Raw genomic sequence first — 23479 nt, forward strand, 5'->3', positions numbered from 1 at the left:
TTGGATCTTCTTTGCATTGGAAATATACTGAATATGGAGAAAGCTGTAGTTCTCTGCAGTGTATGATGTTAAACTGAACTGAATGGACCTTGATGAAATTTGTGGTGGAGCCAGACAGGCTCAGCATCTGCATGAGACACAGAGATAAATACTCTGAATTAAGACCATACAGCAAATAAGGATGGGATGCTTAAGTTTTTTAAAATATAAATTATGTAATGTTTATGAATTAGAATAGTATTTAGAATATTTGAATTTATAGTATATACTGTATATTATGTTCTTTTGCACAAAAGTAGGCCGCAGAGAACACACTACCTTAAAATCTACATTGTAAAGGCAGTAAGAAATCTATACGTAAACACAGCATGGTCCTGTCTGGGAGTTCAGTGTCTCCTGGAAGTTTTCTTTTAATACTTGGAATGAAAATAACACAATCCCTTGAGCTTGATGTCATGGCTCACTAAAGTCATCGGAAGTTTTGCCTTTGCAGTAACTTAGTTCAGGCACTGAGTGAAACAGAGATGAGTCTAATAAAAAAGCAAGATGTTATGAAGCTGAGTGTGCCATCAGTATTCAACTGGCATGGCCAAACTGTGATTATGGAAAAAAAAAAGTCATCATAGCCAAATAAGTCAAAATTTTAAAGTAAACTATATGCTGTATCTGGCCAAAAATGGAAGCAGCAGATGAACTTCACTGTCCAACCTTAAACACCAGGTGAAACTGCTGAAGAACAACCCATGACAGTTAGGAGATGTGAAAGCAGCAAGTACAACATGACTGCGCCTTAAGACCAAGCATCTAAGAGCCATGAAAAAGGCTAGAAATGTTTTAGTGCTGTCTTGGAGATAAAATGAGTAAAAATATGCAGCAAGATCTTGCTGGGTGTAGTGTTGGTAAGACCCACGTGCATTGAGTCTCTGTTCAAATCTCTCTTGCATTGATAGCTACTTATAAAGGAGGTTGTCAGATACAATATATTCTGAACCTGCATCATGTAATGTGGCATGCATATGTATTATAGAGTATACAATGCTAACACTACACATGGCCACTAGAGAGGGAGAAAGAACGTATCAGTGGTGGGCAAATCAACAAGGAGAAAGGAAGAAAACCAGGAACTGACGTCTTTTTAGGCTTGTGAAGAATTTGCACTACTGAGCTAGGACATGGCTTTCCAGATAATTTTCCGGTGCTGCAAGAGTGTAAGGCATTGGATATACAACAGCTTCTCTCTCTGTCAGAGCTGTGTGAAATGTTTGGCATCCATCCTGTGGAAATCTATTAATTCTGGCTATATGTCATGGTGAAATTCCTTTTGTGAGTACAGACTTTCTCATGTTGCTTTAAACTGTACGTACGTGCTTTTACTTCTACTTAACAATTTTTGTACTGGGAGGTTTGGGATCCTCCAACAATCCCCAAGCCAACTGCTGCTGTTTAGATGCTAATTTCAGGCCAGATCCTCCTGAGGTCAAATTTGGCACAGGTTCTGGAGGCTGGGAGCCTTCCAGCCTTTGTGCAGCGAGGCTGGTCCTGGGCAAGGCAGAGGGAGTATGCAGCCATGGCTGAGATTACAGAACTGCGCTCTGTTCATAGAAAACACACTCTTTTGTCTGAGGCATGAGGAAAGTATTTTGATAGGGTAGTACACGGTTGTGTAGGCTACATACATGTCATTTTATCAGTAGCTGCTGTTTAATTATTTAGCAAAGTAAGCACTTTACATGTTTTACTTTTCGGTGTGGGTAGGGAAGCCTGTTTGCCACTTTCTTGATGGCAGACATAAATTGTGGCCTTTCAGGTGTATCAAAATGTGCCACTTGTTTACACAGACAAAATTTCCTCCTGGTTACCACCAGTTCTTATTTTCTGTTCCTTCTGATACAATGCTTATAGAAAACGTGGTGTCTGTTCTTTCTCTGTTCCTGTGCTAGCAGAATTTACACACCTGGGTTATTTACACAAGAAAGTGTTCCTTGAACTGACCTGGAGAGGTGATAGAAGGGCATCAGGACAGGGCTGTGCTAGAAAAGAGCTTTGCAGAACCTCATGAGGCAGGATTCTCAATGTAGGTGAGAAGTTCTGCATTCAAGCATGTGCAAACATCATTTGCAATAGTACAGATGGAGTAACTCTGGCCACTCATGGAAGCAGTGAACTGAAAGGCTGAGAAAGCCAGAAAATCTCTGCATGTAGAGTTTATGGTGTGTAGTTATAATTATTTTGTACTTTATTTTTGCTTAAATAGCGTATATAACATTGTTTGCTGAATGTTGGTAGTACACAACAGATACTAGAAAGGTTTTCAATACAAGAAAATTATTTTTCCATCCATCAAATTAGACTGATTTATATGGGTTTAATGTCATGAATGGTAAACATTTGTATGCATTGTACGGCTTGTTGGTTCTTCTGTGCTTCACAAATGTCACAGAGAAAAAAACTTTTTTGCTTAAGAATGAGTAAGCAGCTTTTCTTTGTAGAAATTCATGCAAATCCTTGGGAAGTGCACTATAAAAATGCTAGTTCTTTTAGACTACAGACGTCTGTGCTCCATTTAAAACGCTCTTTATGGTCTGATTCACTTCTTTAGCAAGTTCTTAAGAAGTCTGCATATTAAGAAAAAGCAGCAGAACTTTAAAGATTTTTATAGAAACTGGAGCAGCAAAAAGCCCATTTTCTAAACCCCCTTTTCCTCAGGAATTGGAGAAAGGAGGTTCAAAATACAGGTTAATTCTTCTTGCAGCTCCATCTAATCCCTCTTTTATTTCCCTCATATGGACGGTCTCTCTCTTTTCCAAAAACCAGAATTATATTGTTTAGTAATAGACTGTTTCCATGTGTGTGCATTTCCCTTCTGCCTTGTGAGCCATCCATGACAAAATAGTTAAGACCAAAGAAAAATTCTTTACTTGAGAGTACAGAATACATTTGTTCTCTAAACCTTTAACTTCCAAACGGAAAATCTTGGGAGAAAGACCCTTGAAATAAAGGAATTTTTATTCTGCTAGTAATTAGCACATTTACGTATTAACAGGGCAACGCTAGTACTGTTTATAGCATACTAAGATGTGCCTGCTTTTGGTTGGAGGCTCCGGCTCCACCCCTATGTATCACAACTCAAAACCAGAGGGAATGAAAACAGATTTAGACTAATGCTGGGGATTGTGAGACCTTGTACTTTCCTTATAAGCAAAGTTTATTTGGAACCCTTCTTCTTAAATATGCATTCATCGTGTTAAATGGCTTTCTATCAGGGCAGAAGTACTTCTCTATGTTCTTTCAGCATGAAAAAAGTAATCTTTCATGTATCTGTTCATGGCTTAATAACCCTGGCCCATGTGAAAACCAGAAGTTTACAGGCGCTCCCTTTTTAACGACTCTGCCATTTCAGTAGCATGACCCCGAGGGAGCCAATCAATTATATTTGTGAGTGAGGTACAAATGACAGCCATAGCTAATCATGAATTACTAATGACCAGAATCAGCAAGTGCAATTACCCCCCTTCTCTCCTTCTTCAGATTTACCCATGTATAGCACTGTGCCTCCAGTCTGGCACCTTGGGCTGCTGCTGCTGGCACATTACATCGAAATGCTCTTGCCCTTCTATGTACTCTTCCCAAGAGGCAAAACCTAAGTCTGTGTATTCGCCTAGTAAGCAAATTACAGTATTGTTTTGAAGGAGAACTTCTAAAATAGCTGTGTTTTTCTATGTTTATGTTTACTAGACTACACAATGATAGTAAATAGCATAAAAAGATTAATCTGTTCAGTTGAGGGTGTAATGTTACATGGATTTAAGCTACACTGGAGTAACATACGAAACCAGTTATTTCCCTGACTCAGGCCAAAGTCCCTGTAGCCCTTTCTCCAACAGTGGCATGCAGAGGCTGCTTTGAAAATGGGGTAAGATGTATTTAGAGGGAGTTTTCCCCTGCCATGCTTTTCCAGCACCTACAGCTCAAATAGTTGATAGCCTAGAACTGTTTAACACCATACCTCAATTAGAGTAGTTCAAGTTGGTGTATAGACCAGGCCTTGAAGTAATACTAGTATTATTTTAGTAGCATATCAGTCTGTGCAAACAAAGTGTCTCTGGAAAGCCTGCTCCAAGCAAAAAGACACAAAGTGTATTGTACAGATGAGAAAATGAAACACAATCCAAGTTAGTGATCTTCCCAGAGGTCACATGAGAGTGCACCACAACTGAAATCTGGACACTGATCTGCAAGACACTGTGTTTAAGACCATTCCAATTCATGACATTCCCATTTCAGCACTGTTGCTCATCGTTTGTAGCTTTGAAGTCCATCCTCTCACTCCCTCCCTTCTGCCACAAATGTCTCAAGTGACATGAGACACGGAAAAAGCAGTTGTGGGGTAGCTCTGAAGATAATCTGGGTTGAAGAGGGTTATTGAAGTTGGTGCCAAGAAAAGACGGAAAAATCACCCAATGCTGTTATCTGGCAGCCAGGCAGCAGTGACAGGTCCAAGTGGGTTTGTCAGTAAGAGGGCCTGCTGCTTCAGTAGCTACCTGGTACCTGCAGAGTAGGCTTTGTCATCATGGGCCATCCACTTCCTGAAGCAGAGCTGTGGTTTTGGCTGAAGAAAACTAACCTCAGAAGGTGTTGTGTAGGTAGGAGTCCCACCACCTCCTCACTTTATCCTTCCAGTCCTTCCTGCCTGGTCATGGCATAACGTTCTCATAGTGTCCTATTGATAAAAACACCTTCATTCTCTTTTTTTGGCTGAAATTGCTGGCAGTTAGGCAGATGCTGTCAGGTCAGAGACTACTCGCTGTAAATGCACGATCCAGGAAAATGATGCATAAATCAAATATGGTTTTAGTCTGACCATACAATTATCCTTTCTGTGAAGGAGAACACTTATTTCTCAAGGGTTCCCAAGGAGTCTGATGGTAGTGTTTGAGAAACAGAGTGCTACTGAATGCAGCTAAGGGGGTGTCTCAGTGTAAAGCCAGTGGACAATGTGTCCAATCACCTACAACATGTCCATGTTCAGAATTATTGATACGAGTAAGAAAGCACTGCCATAATGTTTAACCATTTTTCTTTTAGATGGTGGCCTCTGCCTTTTTTTCTGGAGATACGATGTGTTAATAGGAAGGCTTCTTTCAATAATCACTGTTTAAAGTACTGAATATTGTAGTCTTGTTTAAAGTTTATGTGTATTTTATATTATTTATTCTGTCAAATCCCAACCTCATACTGAGCTCGGGAGGGCTGGCTGGACCTGTCTACATTTACCCACTGAGTTTCCAAAAGGAACAATCCCTATGTACGTATAAAGGAAAAGTTGTCCTGTCCTAGTGAAAATGAAACCTAACCTTTTGTTTCATTATTAATGAACACACCAAAACACATTTATTAAATCTGCACTTTTTCATTACTCCATATGTTTCCTTTTTCCCAGCCCATGTCTGACATGTGACAGTAAAGCACAGCGTGATTGTCCCTAGTGCCTTCTCCCTTGTGACTTCCTGCCACCTGCTTCATAGCGTTAAACAGATGTGTAAGTGTAAAGCATTACAAAACTCATCTTTTCAATCATTTATCACCTAAAAAAAATCCAAATAAATCTATGCTTTGATTAAGCATTTTATCTGCTCAATGTAAAGAAGAAAGGCACCACAGATTTTAGGAAGATTATGTAGCAATAAAATATTCCACATGCACAGCAAGTCAGATTATCCAGTTATATCACAGGTGACCATTAGGCATTTTATTTCATATCACATCTTGTTTATTTTCCTTTAGTTCCCAAAATATTCCTCTAACACGCAATAGATTTCTCTGGAAGATACTTTTTTTGACAGAGGCATTGCATTATTCATCATCAAGTGAAGAGGAAAATTTCAATTGCCAGTTTCTGGTAAATGTCTAATTAAGAAAGGGGACTTCTGAGCCACAGACAGGCGCCACAATCATTAAAGGGCAGTTTTCTGAAGATTATGAGTCTCCAGTCTGTCAAGCAGAGTTTTTCTTCAGCTGAACTAATTCAGCAGCAGAAAACCTTGTCTAGAACAAAGCCCTCGGAATTAACATCTTGTTTAAGCAAACACATGCCTACTTTGAAGTAAGTGTGATAGGTTCACAATTGTTATTGAGGTCAAGTTTAATGGTAGTGAAGTGACAGAATATAACTTCAACACTACTCTTAATTTCAGCTGCAGCACAGATTGTACATACAGAGTATCTGAAACTATACAGTGTATTTCAAGCAGACTAGTTTACTATAATTGGCACAACCAGTCCAGTTTTAACATGGAAAACTACTGATATGTAGACCAACTAATTCTCTGGCTGCCTAATTAAATTTGAGGGTGTGAAAAGCATATGTACAGAGGCAATTATTTTTGTTTCCCAAATCTTACAGTTTTGATTAGAATTTTTCTGAGCTGCATATTTATTTTGTCAAGCTTCATTTTAGCCCTGATTTAGGATCACATCACTGCTCAGTAGGTTTAAGCCTAGTTAGACTACATCCTTACATCAGGCTTACTTAATGACTGATTATTTTAGTCTAATTTTTGCAGATCTAAACATGTGAATGGAATTCTAATGGTGAAGGGACCTAAATCAATGATCATCTCAGTGCAACTGGTTTGTGTGCGAGTTCTGTTGAAGGAATAGTCTTCTTGCAAGTGATGCTGCTGGAAGTTGCCAGTGAAATATAGTGTCAGTTAGTTCTTCATCACTACCATCTTCTCATTAGAACAGCAATTTGTATGCTGACCTTGGTTCTTTATAACCTTGGCTGTGGCGTATCTTAGTCTAGTTTAAAAGACAAATCCAGCTTGCCCACTATTGTTTTTACCCACAGTCATTTGTACTTGTCTCAGAGATGTGCCAGGCCGACAGCATGTGAACAGGGCTTTCAAGTTACTAAAACACTATAAAGGTCACTACAACTGTTTATTTATATATGAACTTTAGTATTTGTGGAAGTTGCCAGCTCAACAACCATGGAGGCAGAAATCTTCTGACCTCGGCCTGTCTGAAGCAAGGGCAATGGCAACGTGAGCTTCTTTCCTACCAGCGTTTCTATCCTTATTCTGGAGGGATGGCCTGGAAGAAGGAGATAGTCTCCATACTCACTGATCGCACGATTTCTCAGCTGGAGGTGCCAGTTTTGATGTGTATTTTTTATGGTATATTCCCACCATGAGAACTGGATGAAGTCCCACCATTCTGACTCCCAGGGAACAGCATTTTGAGTAATATTTGTGCAGTTTTGGTCATCTGCGATTTAAAATTCTGTGTTCTGATCCTTGAAAATACCAAGTGTCCATTTAGGAAATGATTTCACACCTCCCAGACTGTGTGTGAACATGTGCTTAGTAGGAAACAGGTACTGAGAAAGTTTTCCTAAGCTGAGATCTGAATCTTTTTAAATTTTATTTTACACACTCAGAAGTGCTCTCAGATGATTCATTCTTCTGTAAGTTTCCTTCAATAAAAATTACTTTTTGGTCCTACAGGAAGTGGCCTTCAAAGGGAAAAGCCCTTATTTCTGTTATTGTTTGTATGGGAGCTGATGACATTGTGAAAAGTGAACTGATCTAAAACACCCTCCCAATTTTCTGGTTTTCTTTCTTCCCCCTTTTCCCTCTATTTTCATAACCTTCTTTCTTTTGAAGAAATTTTCCATTTAAGTAGAACCCCAAAATCTAATAGCATATCATGACTTCATTTCATACGCTGCATGCAACTGGGAACCAAACCTCAGGATACATCTAAGATATTATGTGCATCATGTTGCTGCCACAAGCACGCTTATTGTCAGTGACATTGTTCTGCATGAAGATTTCAAGCTGCCTCAGTCCCCTTTGTATCTAATACAAAGCACTGATATGCACAGCCACAATAGACTTTAATGACGAGGTGTCTTAATTTGGTTTTTATGATGTGATTAAAGGTACAATAAGGTATGTGTTCAACAAGAGGGAAGACCATTGTTCTGCATCATTAGGCTCACAGCAGCCCAAAAAGAAATTGTAGGCAATGTGCCAAAGCCCTTAATGAAGAGGATCTCTTTGAATTATCTATGGATGAGGAAGGGATAAAGCCTGAGCCCTGGTATATTTGATCCTCTTTGTGCTCTCTGTTATGAGGACTTATGGAGCCAGACGTACTGGACCTTCTGGAATTGTAATTTATTGAAGCATTAATTTCCCAGCCACGCTAAAGCTCTTGGCCTAATAGAGAAAGTGCAGTTATGTCCTATTATTAATTCTTGCAAGTGTTTTCGGAATTCCCACATCTCGGAGTCATGAACTTATACAAAATAAGGCTAAGGAGATTTATTTGTAACAATGCTCGGTATTTCCTAAAACCAAGTTATGCAAATTTTGTCTAACTCACACTTTAATAAAAGCTCCTTCTAGCTTTCTCAGAAATGGCAATGTCATCTTATCACCTGATATTAGGGTTACATGGATGATACCAAATAAAACCACTGTAAGAGGTCTTTGTTCTCACTAGCATATATTGCAACTTTTGTCTTTTATATTCTGCTATTTTACATGACAATGATTCTTCATTTCCCTCACCATTAAACTTTAAGTGATGGCTTTTATGTGTAGGTTACATTAGGATGCATTTTTATAGTTCCAGTGACATTTAATTATCTGGATGTAGTCCATAAGGTATAGGATTCGCTCCCTCCTATCTTGTGAAACAGAGAAATCAAAATAGCACCCTGCTAAAATAATTTTATGCAATAATTTATATTCTGGAATAATCGGGGATTATAGTCTTAAATAATTCAGGTTCTACTATGTTAGAAATCCCAGCTTTATAGGATTACATGCACCTCTCACTTCTGTGGAAGCTGGGGGTATTCCAACCATGTTTCCCAAAGGACTTCCCTGCTTAAAGTTAATCACAAGTGCTGTGCCCTGTGCTCCACACGTTGCTGAAACAAGGCTGCAGCACTTTGCAGGTTCATTTCTAAATCCAACCTAGCGTCAGGGGATCTGCACCTGCAGCCAGCACTGGATAGTTCAGTCAGCTCAGATATCAGTGAGACTGTTCCTGTGACTGATTTTTAAGGACGTGTATTTAAAGAATGTTGTCCTGCATCTGTTGAGAGATGTCAGTAACTTGCAAAGGTTCTCTGCCACCTTCATTTCTCAATAACAATTGTGCAAGCTTCCTAAACAACCGAAACATCCATAAGTTGTTGCTGTCTGAGTTTGTTCTGGTTGTTGCGCTCCTGAATGCGATTCACAATCCTTAAACCCAGACTGAATGAAAACTTGGTGACCTTGTGGGATAAGTAACTACTACCACAGCCGCTGCCTGATCTGAACAGAGCATTCACACAAGCGGTACCAGGCACCAGGTCTGCTGCTGTACTGAAACTAGTTGTCAGTACCAAATAAAGTCTGAGAAACCTGATTACCTATCTCCGAAATTCTTCCCACCATCACATGCATAGGAGCCTAGCAAGTGGAAGTGAGCCATTATAAATAGAAATGACAGTAGACATGTCTTCCTATTTGCTCTCACAAGTTTTCTTTTTCTTCCACAAAGCGTGAGTGTCCTTTGGGTGAGCGAGCAAAGATTAGATCAGAACTAAGCCTTTAAAATTTAATCACTTCCCTACCAGCATAACATACAAACCACATATTTTATTCACTTTGTTGTCAGTGACATCAGTATCTGGGATGAGATGCAGGGGGTGATACAGCAAGGACACAGGATTTCTTTCACTCCGCTGAGCAATCCCCTCTGCCGGTGAGCGCTGAACACAGCAGCGCAGGGAAATGCCAACCAGCTCGACACCCCTGTGACTGCCCGTCATTGTCACTTACCCTAAACCACCTCAGGAGTAGCAAGGTGGTAGAGTACAGCTGGAAGGAGCTGGGCAGCTTCTGTGTATCATCTGGAGGGTTCATACAGAGAACCCACTACACATATTCAGAGATTACAGTAAGCTATCTATGATTATTTCAAGAGAGAGCTGTAGGAGTGTGATCCTAAACACCTGGCCATTGCTATGCATGATTCTATCACACTGTTTGGTCCAAATCGTACTTCAGATGTGACAGAGTGAGAAATTTCAGAAACAGACAGAAGGAAAAAGCAGAAACAGGAAACAACATTTTTGTAATAGAGGCTAATGTGTTACCACATTTTTAGAACACTTATCAGATGCTCAATATGAGTAAGTTGATATATAAAGATCTGTAGAACTGTTTTACTTTGCTGTCAGATCTAACTTTTTTTTTAGCTGACATGTCTACAAGGTGCAAAAACAACTACTTAGACAAGAATAGACACTTAAAGACCACACTGAGCACTGAATGAGTGCCTTGCACAGAAATAAGTGTCTATGTACTCGTAAACAGATACAATCCATTCCTTGCACATCTTCCCTAACTTCTTCAAAGAGTGTGTGACTAAGCCATGATCCTTGGTAAGAAATTTTCTGTAATGCACACTGGAGAAATTAACACCAGAGTCCTGTTTTGTGATGGAAAGTTTTGTAAAAAGTCTGATGTATAATAGCATACATTTAAATACTGCATATTCTGCAAGTGGGAATGGGAAGGTACATCATAAAAACATAATCATTCTCATACACTTATCAATAAGGCAATCCCCCTTTCATTGCCACTTGTGTAAGCACTTTTTGGTATTCTGTTTTCCCTGTCATTAACAGTGGTCACAAGCCCAAAAGAGAATATTTGTTTCTAGAAATGAAATCTAATTCTTTACCTGACAAACTTCATACAGTAACTTGTACTGTTCCTCTTGCTTCTGCAGAGTGCACAGGCTGCATCCCATGTTTAAGTAAGTGGCAGAAATAATCTTCCTTATTCGCCAGAGCAGCCACAGCAATCTCTGTTAGCAAGCATGCATGCAGGTATCCCTGAGACCCCAGGTGAGCGGGCTGGACCGCAGCGCTTCCCGGTGGTCTCACACAGGCTGCTGCAGAGCGACTGTGCTCTCGCCTTCCGTGCTCTCCCTCCGTCCTTCCCTGGCAGCACACAGCACTCCCTCTGCCGCTCTGCCGGCTGCCGCACTGTGCTCCAGTGCGCGCACTATATACTGCTACTCATGCATATTAATCAGCTCTCATTGACTATTCATAACAGACAGTGATACAGAAGCTATAATTGCCAGCTATGACAGCTGAAATTTCTCTAATTAACAGGCAAGTGCTTCAGTAGCTGGCATAATAAAAGACACTAACAATTTTGTAAACCATTTTGTAGCAATTACAAATAAACATGACTACGTTTTACTACGGTCCCTCAGGATAATTCTTAACATATTTAAGCAGGCTGCGAGTACAGTTTAAATGTAAGTCACAATGAAATGAATGTAATGGTACAAAACTCAGTGGTGGCTGTGGCAAAGTTGAATATGCTTGGTAGCATTTATTTTCCTCTCCTACTGTGGTGCCATCTGAGAGCCTCAGTTTTACAGCAGGAGATGACTGAACAAGGCATTTAGCAAGCAGAGAAAGGGCATCTCTGTCCCTGAAAGCCTACGTGAAGCCTTAGGACCTGCTACAAAGCAGAAGAGATCTATGTGAATGTATGTGAATTCAGGGAAAAAAAGAAAAGGAGTGCCTTGGATTAATATTTATAATTCTCTTTAATATTTATACAAGTGAAAAGTGGGCATCTATGCTACTGACTCTCATTGTATTTGAAGAGCGTAACTAATAGCTTCACATATAATTTGTTACATTAGAAATGAACTTTACCAGATTATAAAAATATGTGGAATAAAATAAGTATGGCATTTATAAGTATGCAGTATGTGAGTGCCTAGATCCACACTGAACCTGTGCCATAGATGCAAAAGATAAAACATCAGTGAACTGCCCAGTGAACTAGAAAAGTCCTCATAAGTCATAATCTTTATGGATATTTTCCAGTCTGTAGGAAACACTACCTTGTGTTATGAGTTTGGATTGACCATGTGTTCTCCAATAGTTCAAGCATTCAGAAGGTATGCATTTTTACAATCCTTATTTCAGTTTGTTCTGCTACAAAGAAGAGCAGATGATAGAACAGCTAGGAATGAGACCAAAGGTACAGTTCTAATGCAGGCGTTGCATGGCAGAGGCCCTGGATCTTGTGCTGTGCTTATCTGATTTCTACCTATTTGCTTAGTGAGTTTCTGTGGATGACAATGGAAATGTTGTGCAAGGATTATCTGTAGCTTTTATGTCCAGACTCTGTGCATAGGTATCTTGCTGTAGGTATCTTGTAGGATACCCAGCTATTGCTATGCGTGTACCGACTCACAGTTTGCATTAAAATGATCAGCTCCTGAAACACAGTTCACGCTGGCCATATGTGTTAGTACTACGCCTCAGTAAACAGACACTGTGACAGGAAGAGGTCCCTTAACTCTGAGCCTGTGTTTTGGTAGCAAAATCCGCTTACCTACAGGAAAAGAAAGAAATGAGACCTCTTCAAATCCCTGCCAAACATCTGAAAGCAGGTAGGGACTCCACTCCTGTGTATGACTGGGATATTTCCCTGGGGAGATCACCGCTGCAATGGCGGTAGAACTTGCTAAGTTAGAGCAAGTCAGAGGTAGCCTTGACCTTACTCTTGGCCCTGTAAGCTGAAGAATGATCCAGGCTATCCTGGTTAGAATCACAGAATTCCAGGTTGGAAGGTCCAATGTTTCTTAGTGAAGCTTATCTCAGTTAGATAGAGCAACAACACACCACGGGCTTCTCCAAAGGTGGTTGAAAGCCAGTGGCTGTGGATCCTGAGCAACTGGAAAGTTCTTGCATGAGGGAACTGGTGTTCCCCAAGAGCAGAAAAGATGATGATGATAACTGAATTAAGAAAAAAAAGAAGACCCTAGTGAAATGGTAGGAAAATCTATGGCTTTGATTAGCTGGTTTCTGATTTTGTAACTTAATTAAGCAACTTCAGAGTAAACTTTCAAAACTTGTCTATGATTTGGAGTCTTTTCATGCAATTCAGTTTCTTCTTAAATACTATTTGCTATTGAAGTGTTATTGTTCAGTTCAGGTGCCGGAGTTCAGTCAGGATTTTCTTTAGCAATAGCACACAGCTGGATGTGATTAGAAATAGAACAGAAACATTCAGGATATTTCACTTCCAGTTTCAACGGAAATGCACCTATTGTTTATTTTCCTATAGTAACATGATAGACTACATGAGGTAACACTTCATCTGATTCAGAAAGATAATCTGTAAATCAGGAGAATAAGCACAGGACTGTTGTTTTGATGTAGGAATGGAGGGATCCCATCCATGTGATGTTTCAGATTCTTCAGCTAATAAAGCCTGAGCATGTTGCTCAGCACCAAACTGTGGCTTATCAATGCAATTGGCTTCATTGCACTGTTGCTGTGGTAAATAAGCTATCCTGACAGTCAGGCCAAGGCTTATCTCAACGGAGATGTTTTCCATTATGGAAATCTAACTTGTATTTCTCTATTCATCTCATAGGCAGAAATGGTAGTATTGCCTCAGGTTAATATAGACTAGTTTGTACAGTGCTTTGCCAAACTTTTAACATTTGGGCTGTAAGCTTGTGTTCTGGGCATTGTCCAATGCTGATTTTTGCTTTTAATGGTACACTTGAGCCAAAGTGTTTCAGTCATTTCCAAGAGTAAGATTAAAGAAAAAAACCAACATTGTTTGCCCATGTTAAGAAATTCTGGATATGTTTTCTTTGAGAAAGTTTTACTATCAACATAATTTGAAACAAGAATTTGAAGTTTGGCACAGGGACAGTTTGTATTGTTCCTGTGAAATCTGCTAAATTTGGTCAGCTTTTAAGCTGTTGCGGTTTGCATGTTCTCAGTACAAAGTTGCTCTGAGTTTCTGGTTTAATTCTCATGAGACTTCTGCCACAGCAAATGAGTTTGGTGGGTGATGCCAGAAGGTCTGACAAGACCAGTTCCATTTCCTAATTGCTCTTTGTGAGGTTTGAGGATTGATATCAAGAACAAAGAGATCTTCTCAGTGCTCCTCACTGCTGGACCCAGCCAGCCAGAAAGAGCCCCCTGAGCTGTCCGGGATCAGTGGATGTTAACTGTGTGATATTATAGCATACGTATGAGTTACAGGAACCCTTGTCCATGCTTGCTGTACGTGGTGAAGGTAAATAGTCTTCCTTTGGTTTGTCCACATAAAGCATCTTGTTACAGGATCTGTCATCTGCGTTTACAATGTGTCATGTGTGGTCTCACCAGTGTGCCACAGATAATAAGCTTAGCAAAATGTATGTGTAGTGGATGGCTTATATCACGTGTAATGTGAATATTATAGTGGTCCCAGCTGAATCTGAGCAATCCAGACTGAATGGGAAGTTGGTGAGCCAGCTGACTAGGAACAATAGTAAATAGCCTTTGAATATACAAGGTGCCAGCAAAAGCTTTCATTAGCATTTATCTAGATTACTTGCTCCCTGACTGATCACATGTGACCAAGTCTGCAGTAAACCCTTTTACCAAGATACCTGGCTCCAACTATCAGACATTTGTTTTTGTGTGTGCAAGCTAATTCCCAGGGAACAGAGGAGTGGAAAGCAGCCAGCCTGCATGGGCCACCATGAAGGGCAGGGTGCTGCTCTCGTCTCTGGGAAGCTGGATGTCCTGGACAGACGGTGGGTGCTGGTGATGAGGGAATCCTGCCACAGACCATAGGCTGGTTTTGCTGTTTGTATTTGTCTTAGTTGCAGCTCACAATCTCTCAGCTTGTAGCTACAAGCCCAGTATATATTTCACTATTTAAATGTTTTATTTATGTTAACCATTAAGCCCGTCAGGTGTTGGCAGGTAAGGGGAATCTACAGGAGACCAATGCACTTGAGGCGTCCTGCCTGTCTGCACGGGATGGTGAACCAGAATAAAGAGGGAAATAAAGCACTCATGAGGGACCTGCACCCTGGAGGGGAACATTATTAGGGAACTCAAAGGCCAAAAAGCGCTCTCTGCCAGCTTTTCAAGGGTAAGGGCTTCGGCTGCCAAGTGTTGGCTCTTAGACAACAGTTCCCACCAGCAAGAATAAACTCATGTCCTTTGTGCGAGGAGCAGATGGCACATAGCTACTTCACAGATCTGGGCAGACACCAAACACTTGCACTCGGTTCTGGGAGTTCCTAATGTTTGAGTGGCTGAGTGCAATATTAGTAATGGTTTGGCATTGTTTATTTTGTTTCTTTAAATGCAAGTTGGCTTTCCCAGTATGCAGTAACCATTTAATGTTATATTTTTGTACATATACTTAGCAAGTTCTGTTTAAACAAACGATTCCTATTTAAGCCGCGCTATTAGGGAAATGTTTGCTTAATGTATCAATACTTTAATTACTTTTCTTGTTTTTACAAATATTTAAGACGTGAGAAACAAAAGCTAGGGAAGAGAACAGCTGTGACTATAAATAATTCTAACATTGGTGTGCTGTATAAACAGAAGTCAGGAAACTGTACAGATGATGAGTACATAGAGTGGTGCAAAAGAAAGCTGTTTGTGCTACACAACTGTGCTTTAAAGTAAGTTATCTGGAATTTTTCACTGTGTTAGGGTGCTTCTCAATTATAGCCATTGGGTTACCTCTATTAAAGCCTGAGTGCCTCTGTTGAGAATGTGGTTAGATTGGAGTTCTGTTTCCCTGTGTTTATTTGGAGATTTTCAGTACTACAATCCACTGATAGCGCTGAAGTGATGGACTCTTAATAATACATTTAATTAGTGTGGATCTCCTTTAAAAATACCCGTCTGAACAGTCCTTTGTTGAATATGTGAAAGCAAACCAGGGTTTTCTACGGCATTGTGCAGGCACACAGTTAAATACATACGCTAAATATAACAGCAAAAAGATCTCAATTCTGTATTATTTTTTGCATGTGGGCATAGCAATCTGCCTGTGCATTGGAAGCCTCAAGTCTGGAGCCAAAATATTTAAACTAAAACATACCACAAGAGAGGATGTGAAAGCAAATGTAAAACTTTGGCTTTATTCCCATCAGTTAATGTTGAAGTCTTGAGATCCTTATTTGCTCCACTTAGCATCTCTGAAAGGGTTCCAATTCTCAGAAGTAACTTAAATGAAATGATACTTCTTGTTAAACCACTGAAGGAACTCTTCTGTCCTGTAAGCTCTTTAAGGAGTCTGATACCTCTTTAATTTATGCCACTTGAGAAAGACAGTAACATTATAGGAACATTAGAGCAGCATCACTGTAAGCGTTGCAAAGTCAGTAGATACGAGAATGCTATTGTGTTAATTCAGTCTTTCATGAAGCAGAAATTATGAGGTCAGCATAGGGTAAATAACTGTTTAATATGCCACTGAGACCTTATGATGGGGAGAATTAGGATGCTAAGAGCTGGCCTGTGGGCTATGAAACTCCTCCTACTGTGGGCTGCCTCTTTGGGTGTCTGTTACAGCAGTGCCAAGAGGCCTTGGTCAAAGATTAAGACCAAAGGGGATCTCTGAACCAGAGAATGTGCATGCTGGATTTACGGTGATGACACTGTGATGGAAGTGGGTGAAACAGGGTTTTAGCTACTGAGGGCAGAGGATGAACTAATCAAAAGGGAGTGCTCTTTCACCTAATCATAAACCAGCTCCAAAATCACCATCTGCTAGCTACGATACTTGAAGCCTAGCAATGCGCAAGCGAGGGACCTGAAGGCAGATCACACCTTAAAGAGCTGTTCTTTAGCTCAAATCCCTGATGCACTATCCTTGTCCATTCTCCCATTCATGACCCAATGTAGTCAAGCCACTATGAACCACAAAAACAAACGTATGGAAGACTTGCACGGGAATGAGAAAATCTGATTACAGGCTGGATCTGTGCTCTAAAAGCTTCTTCCGTGTTAGCTGAAACCTCAGCTTCCTTGCAAAAAAGCAACTTTTATTTCCTGGGTTTGTCACTGGAACAGCCAAGCTCATCTCTCTAATTTGTTACTGGCTATTTAACTAGCTACATTCTGTTTAAGAAGAATGACAAATTTAAGCTTGGACAAATTGTCAGTTTTTTACATGGTAAAAGCTGTGATTATCGTTAGCAGTTACAAGAATAGGAAGCAGAGAACTAAGAATATTTAAAGGAAGAAAGTGGATAATGAAAGCATAGGAGTGTGGAGTCAAATGTTAGTTATACACTTGTGTTTATAAGGTTCATGTGCTCTCAAATCTATAATTACTTACAGAGCACATATCTCCCTTTTGATTTTGCTTTTTGCTATGAGATGTCACTTTAGAGGGATAGCATTGGTAAGCATAGACTGCTTTAAGTGATGGTTCATTTTAAAAGTGCTAATACACTTTTAATAATCTCAGAGCAAGCAAAATGATTCAGTGTACTTGAATGCCGCATAAAAACTATTGACATAATGCTTAATCTTTAAAACTGATAGACACATAGCCAAAAGCTAATAAAGTTCATTCTAATACAAGCGATCAAGTAAAATAGTATATCATAGTCTGTGTTAGCTTTGGATCCGGATCATATAACTGTAGCCCAGGGACAAAGAAAATTGAAGTGATTTAGAAAGGTACCCAGTAGGATATATCTGATATTAGGCAGTTTGCTGAAGCAAAACAGTAATGTCAGAAAGATACAAAGGTGTAAAATCTATTTGACTGTGTCCAAATGCTTCTACTCTTTGACCTTAATGTCTCCAGATGAACTGCCGTTAGAGTCAGCTGAATAATGCTTAATAATATATGGCCAGAAACTGCCAAGACCTGCTACAGATCACAGCCTCCACTTACTTCTGTATTTTAACTACTGTATTCATATTACGAATTTGAAGCCATTGTATTTGAAAAGATATTAACTTTCATTTCTCAGTTTTTACTGCTCCACACTTAATTTGGAACAGAGCAGAACAGGAATCCCATCTATGGTTCATCAGGTTTTATACTAACCATCTAATGAAAAGCGTATTTGGGAATATTGACTATTAATAGTAAATGGCAGGCAAAATGGAAAGAATTACTTATATGTTTGCCTTTGTGTTCATTTCTAGGTTCAAGTGGACAATAAGGAATCTGACTGCAAATTCACTGGTAGAGCTCCTATGCAGAAAAGACCTTGAATGAAGCTGGATGTAAGACTTTCAGGAACAAAGGAAACGTAAGTGTTCATTTCTGTCTTTGAGTTGGGAAAATGCATTTGTGCTGAAGGAGACTGGCATTAGCTCCAGCATTGGTCAGTGTGATTAATTCCACTGTAGGCACACAGAGAGGCCATCAGTGACTGCAGGACTCTGCTGGGTGTGTGATGCAGCAGTCATCTCTGCTTCAGCAAAAGTACAGTCAAAAGAGAATAGATGTATGAAGTAAGAGGAAGGAGCAACAGAGGCAGTTTGCAGTCCCAGAGGCAGGCTGTGCCTTTGCTGCAAACTTCACCTGTGCATTCACAGCACCAACTATGACTTAATCTTGAAACTGTGGAAGAAGACAAAGGATGGCTGAGGTCCTATTGAGTGCTCTAGTGTTTAGCATATGAAATACATCAACAACATAGCATCATATTTGGTTTCCATTTATCCTCCTTGCAATATAATCTCATCAGCATATGAAATTGCAGCGAAGCTTGTTCATTTCTTGCTTCTTTATGAAATCAATACTATTGCAGTAACACTGATTTGCTAAAAGACACTCTAAGGCATTAATCTGATCTCTGATACAAGGAGGACACTTTTTATGCCTAACTTGATTCATCTTCAATGAGGAATTCTAGTTCAATGAGTAAAGTCTGCTGTTGGAGGGCACACAGTTCCCAACTTTGCTCCTTTTATAGGTAACATTACTGAGCTTTATCTTCAATGGCAATGGAAGTGATTTCCTCCTGTTATTAGCACTGTATTTCTATGAAGTCCTGTGAATCAATGGGAGGTTACATGTTTACCTTAATGAAAAAGATAAATTACTTCCATAAGTTATTGTATTGGCTAACTGCATAGAGTTATTATGTAGATATACTTCCTCTGCAATTTCTTCCCTCAAAATACATATTCCAATAACCACTATTGATTACACAGTATTGAAACGAACACACATATACAAACATTTGATACAAGAAATGGAAAAGTACATAGGCAATCAGACACAGTGATGAATACCAATAATAAGCCAGGAATGCTCATTCCTATTGGAAGACACATTCCCCCACTAATCTTGTCATTTCCAATGAAGTCCCAGAGCTGCAGGCTTTCCATGATGCACAAACTGCGCTCCACTTTTCCTGCACTTTCGTCTTACTGAGAAAGTTAAGACACACGTGTGTTTCTCTGCATTTCTCTGCAGAAAGACCAGTGTCCTTAATGAGAATTTTACAGGCAGAATGTAAATTAGAAGACAAATATTAATTAATGAGATTATCTCGTAATGCACAAAATAAGTGGATGTGGTTCCTCCAAAGTCTTACTGCCTGTCTGGAGTTTCTGTCCTGCTGGTTATCTGCAGTGTGACACTGGGCTAGGAAGCTTGAAAGTTTTTATGATTTATGGTATGACTGTAGCTTTGCAGGTTAGTTTTCTATGTTGTGGTTATTGTTATGGTGGGTTGTGGCTTGTCTAGTTTGGGTTATCAGGTGTAGTTGAGAAATAAGTTAATGTTTTCGTGAAATATCCCCTCTCCACTTTCGTTATCCTTTGTTGCTCCCCCAAATAAGAGGGCTGCTGCACAGCTCCCTGCTTTCTATTAAGATCATTTTTGTCTGCTCTGAATGTGATGATACAAAACTCATGCTTTTTTTAGGGTAGTGCAATGTAATGAATGTACTGGATTGCATGTACATGTCTAGAGGCACAATCGGTTCATGGCCGGGAGGAAGAGACTAGATTTCCGAGAAATACACCTACGAAAGCATTAAGTAACTCACAAATAAAGCACAGAAAATGGGGGTGCCTACTTAAAATACGAGATTGGTTGCCAATATGACAATCAACACAATTTCCTATGGTACTTACGATCTGTTTCTGTTTATCTGCTGCAGTTAGAAGGTTATAAACTACCAAGCGTGTATTACTAAGTCTTTGAAATTCAGGTTTCTGTGTGCTTTCTTTGAGTTTCATGTTCTTAGAGAAGGAGAGAAATTACAATAATTACAGCTTAAAATATTCTCATTTCATGGTGTGGCTAACAAGTGAAACTACAAGTAATGATGTAATCTAACATGTCAAAAACAAAAATGAAAAGAGGAGACAGAAGGCAGGATGGAGCCAAGGGATGCGATGTGCCATGTCATCTTCTAATTAACTAACTGATCCTTTAAACTGTCAAAATCAGCAAGGAACTCCATGGCCCAGTGTCTTATTAATATTCATACTAGGCCACTAGAAGCAATGATTCCAGTCCCAGTGGTTATAGTTAAACATTAAAAAAGAGGAAGCCAGGCTAGCCAGGGCTGCAACAGCTTCGCATTCATAAGGAAATGAAGGCAGGCCACCCTGCTTCCTCCAAACCTCTGCTGGGGGATATTCTCTGAGGATGCATATTGATTTCTGGATTATTATGGGGGTTGTATATTGAAAAAAACAATTCTTTTTCTTCTTGCTATGAGCTGCCACATTTTTAATCACATTGAGCTCTATGTTGTCAAGTGGAAGATGCATGTAACGCTTTGTAATATGAGCCCATTCTTAATTTTGCACACACCAAATGAATCCACAGTTAATAAACCCGTTGTTTAGAGGAATGGGTGAACTCATTTTGCCTTGTAGGATGCAGTTCAGGATTGGTTTAGCAGAAATCTGGGGCCTGCAAGAAAAATAATTGTCCATAATCTTCTTAAAATACAATTATTCTCTTACATTTCAGACTGCCAGTCTTTTCCCAGCTCCCAGTTTCCTGAACCTTGAAGTCTAAGGGAGCAGCTGACATTTGGTTTCTCCATTAATTTTCTGTTTAATTCTTCATGGCAGGACAATGCTTTAAAAAGTAAAATCCTCTCTGCTCTTCATTACATGTACTATTTTAGGGCCCAGTACAGGTCTGCCATGGGCAGGGATGTGCCTGTGTGCAGTAGGAGATGGGGATGAGGAGGGAATTCATCACGCTCTGAAGTCAAAGGCAGTTTTGGCATCAGCCTTGTATAAGTCATTTTAACTATGAGGGGGAAGTTAATAGTAATTTTAACTATTTTGAGGGCAGTTAATCCCATTTTACACTTGCCATTTCTATCTGTGCATGACACAGTAAAAAGCAATATATTATGCAGCACTTTATAGCAGTATGATCAGTAAAGGAGTAGCTGAGCCATAAATCAGGTGCTGTATCTCTAAATGAAAAAATAATTAAATAGTTTGAATCTCATTAATTGATATCTTTGATTTAATTGATCTACTAAAGGAAAATGTCTTGGGTTACCACCCTGCTCCTGTTCTCTACTGTGCCCTTTACCAGTTTCCTTTGATCTAACTTTTCCACACTTTCACACAGCATCTAGAGGACATAAAGCATTGCATCAACCACCTTTCACAGCCCTCTGCAGATCCTTGTCCCATGGGAGCAGGCAGGGTGAGGAGCAAGTGCTTAATGAGTAGAGGAGCCTGGCTCCTCCTGATGCTGTGGGCATCTGCAGCTCTCCTGCATCCCTCACCAGCCACCAGAACCATGCTAACAGGTTGACTTTGGATTCTCAACATGAAGTCCTCTCAAGTCACAGCAGGCCAGTTTTGGTAACTTAACTAATGGCCCCTGGGGTTTCTCTATCAGCCACAGGCCATGCCCTGGAGGACTGTCAGCATAGCAAGGTCCTGCACAAGCCCCTGGGACCTCAGAAGTGGTGTGGAGCTCATGTTACTTCCTTGAGAACAGTCTTCCCTGATCATGAATACACTAAGCCTGCACCTAAAATGTGCATAAAAATGGATGGCCTGTGCCTATGGAGATCTGGTATTTGTCTGGGCAGCCTCTCAGTGCTTTCTCACCCAGAAAGGAACCTAATCTCCAAGCAAAGATATCAACCCAAATATTTAACAACACAGATTTTATTCCATTGTTTAAGCTCTGCTATGGATGAAAGGATGGCTCAATAGGAAAAAAAATAGAAATTAAATACTCTAAACTGTGTATCAGCCAGGTTAACATCAGGCATTTAGCTGACACTAAGATTTGTTTGGGATATTAATGTCTATCTGTTTCCCTGCTGGCCTTTATATTAAATCTATTCAAGCAGTTTATAGTCCTTATTGTGAAAGTTGTCTGAATGAAACTATCTATGCACATTGGTAAATCAGTAGGAAACAAGAATCTGGAGTCACAGCAATGCTGTATTCAGAGCTAGACTGTTTTTCTCCAGTAGCTTGTTGGCTTATTTTGCATTTCTGTCAAGCAGTTTATAGAATAGTATCTTGTTCATGTGCAGTTTTATAGCGATTCTTTATCTGAGAGCGTTAATCACCCTCTACTTGAAATCTGCTTTAAAGGAGAGGAAGCCGACTTCACCTTTTTTAGTGTTTTCCAGTATTTTTCCATATAGGATCACATACAAGTACAGTCATAAACACTTCCCTGTATCTAGTATGTGTTCCTTAATTAATGCATGCTTCAGAAAACCTTCCCCATAACTTGCATAGGAACATTTATGTTTCAAACATTATCCATTTAGTTTCAGTGTTCGTTTGAAAGCATTTCAAACATTTGCTATCTCTGCACTTGTATTTTCTTCCTTATTGTAACATTAATTTTGTTTTGAATTAGAAAAGGGTAAAAAACCAACTTTGGATAACAAGACTTTCCTAAATTCAAGCTTTCCTGAAAATACTTCTTGTGCAGGAGGTAGCAGGGCCAATAGTGTGTGGGGATCCTCTGCTTGTAAACCGGGGGATCTGTACACAGATTACATTCAAATGCATTTGAGTCTGTGGAAAGAATGGGATTCCCAGCACTCCTCTTTTTAGCTTCCAGAAAAGTCTCTGATTAAGCTCTGCTGAAAGGCTCCTGGTTCTGCCTGTCATTCAATAGTATTTTAATATGTCCCCTACATGTTGAAAAGACAGCTGTCTTCTCGTCATAACAATATCCTGTTGATGCACACACTATAGTTGTAAGTTAATGTATAATTTATGAATTAGGTTTTTCAATAGTCCATGAGGGGGTATATTAACTATACATGTTTTGTAAATTTTCCATCTCATTTTGGCACAGGATAAGTTATCAGTAATCTCAGGAGAGAGATCTATGTGTATGAGTGTATGTGCGTATTTTATGTTGGTAATATGTTAATAACATGGTTATCTAGAGAGCATATCAGAAAATACACACGCCTGCAATTTTACCTGATTTTATTGCAAAGTGATAGTAAGGGTTTTCTGAAGGAATAAACATTACAGTGTTTGGTTGATTCCTTTAAAAAGCTACTGCACAATTGTATTTGTCCTCAGCTTGTTTTTCTGCATAATTTAAAAGACAGCTGTCATATCTACATGCTATCCTGTCTAAAATCTGACATTTATACAGTGTTAAATAAACCC

The 23479-nt window shown here is 39.6% G+C and overlaps 1 protein-coding gene across 2 annotated transcripts in view; it reads right to left on the reverse strand.

Moving 5' to 3' along the window:
- The window catches only part of PDZRN3 (PDZ domain containing ring finger 3), a 142847-nt gene that overhangs the window by 22145 nt on the left and 97223 nt on the right, over window positions 1–23479 (reverse strand). Inside the window, exon 1 of one of the 2 annotated variants that reach the window (XM_057422869.1) lies at window positions 10753–11061. The exons of the other annotated variant lie outside the window; for it this stretch is intronic. Within the exon in view, the coding sequence (XP_057278852.1) occupies window positions 10753–10821 (69 nt within the window). The 5' untranslated portion in view covers window positions 10822–11061. Of the gene's footprint in view, window positions 1–10752; window positions 11062–23479 lie in introns of those variants that run through there. 2 annotated transcript variants of the gene reach the window in all.

Source organism: Pezoporus wallicus, unplaced genomic scaffold, assembly GCF_028554395.1.
Source record: "Pezoporus wallicus isolate ANWC-B61680 ecotype Strahan unplaced genomic scaffold, APGP_CSIRO_Pwel_v1 contig_7073, whole genome shotgun sequence".
NCBI lineage: Eukaryota > Metazoa > Chordata > Aves > Psittaciformes > Psittacidae > Pezoporus > Pezoporus wallicus.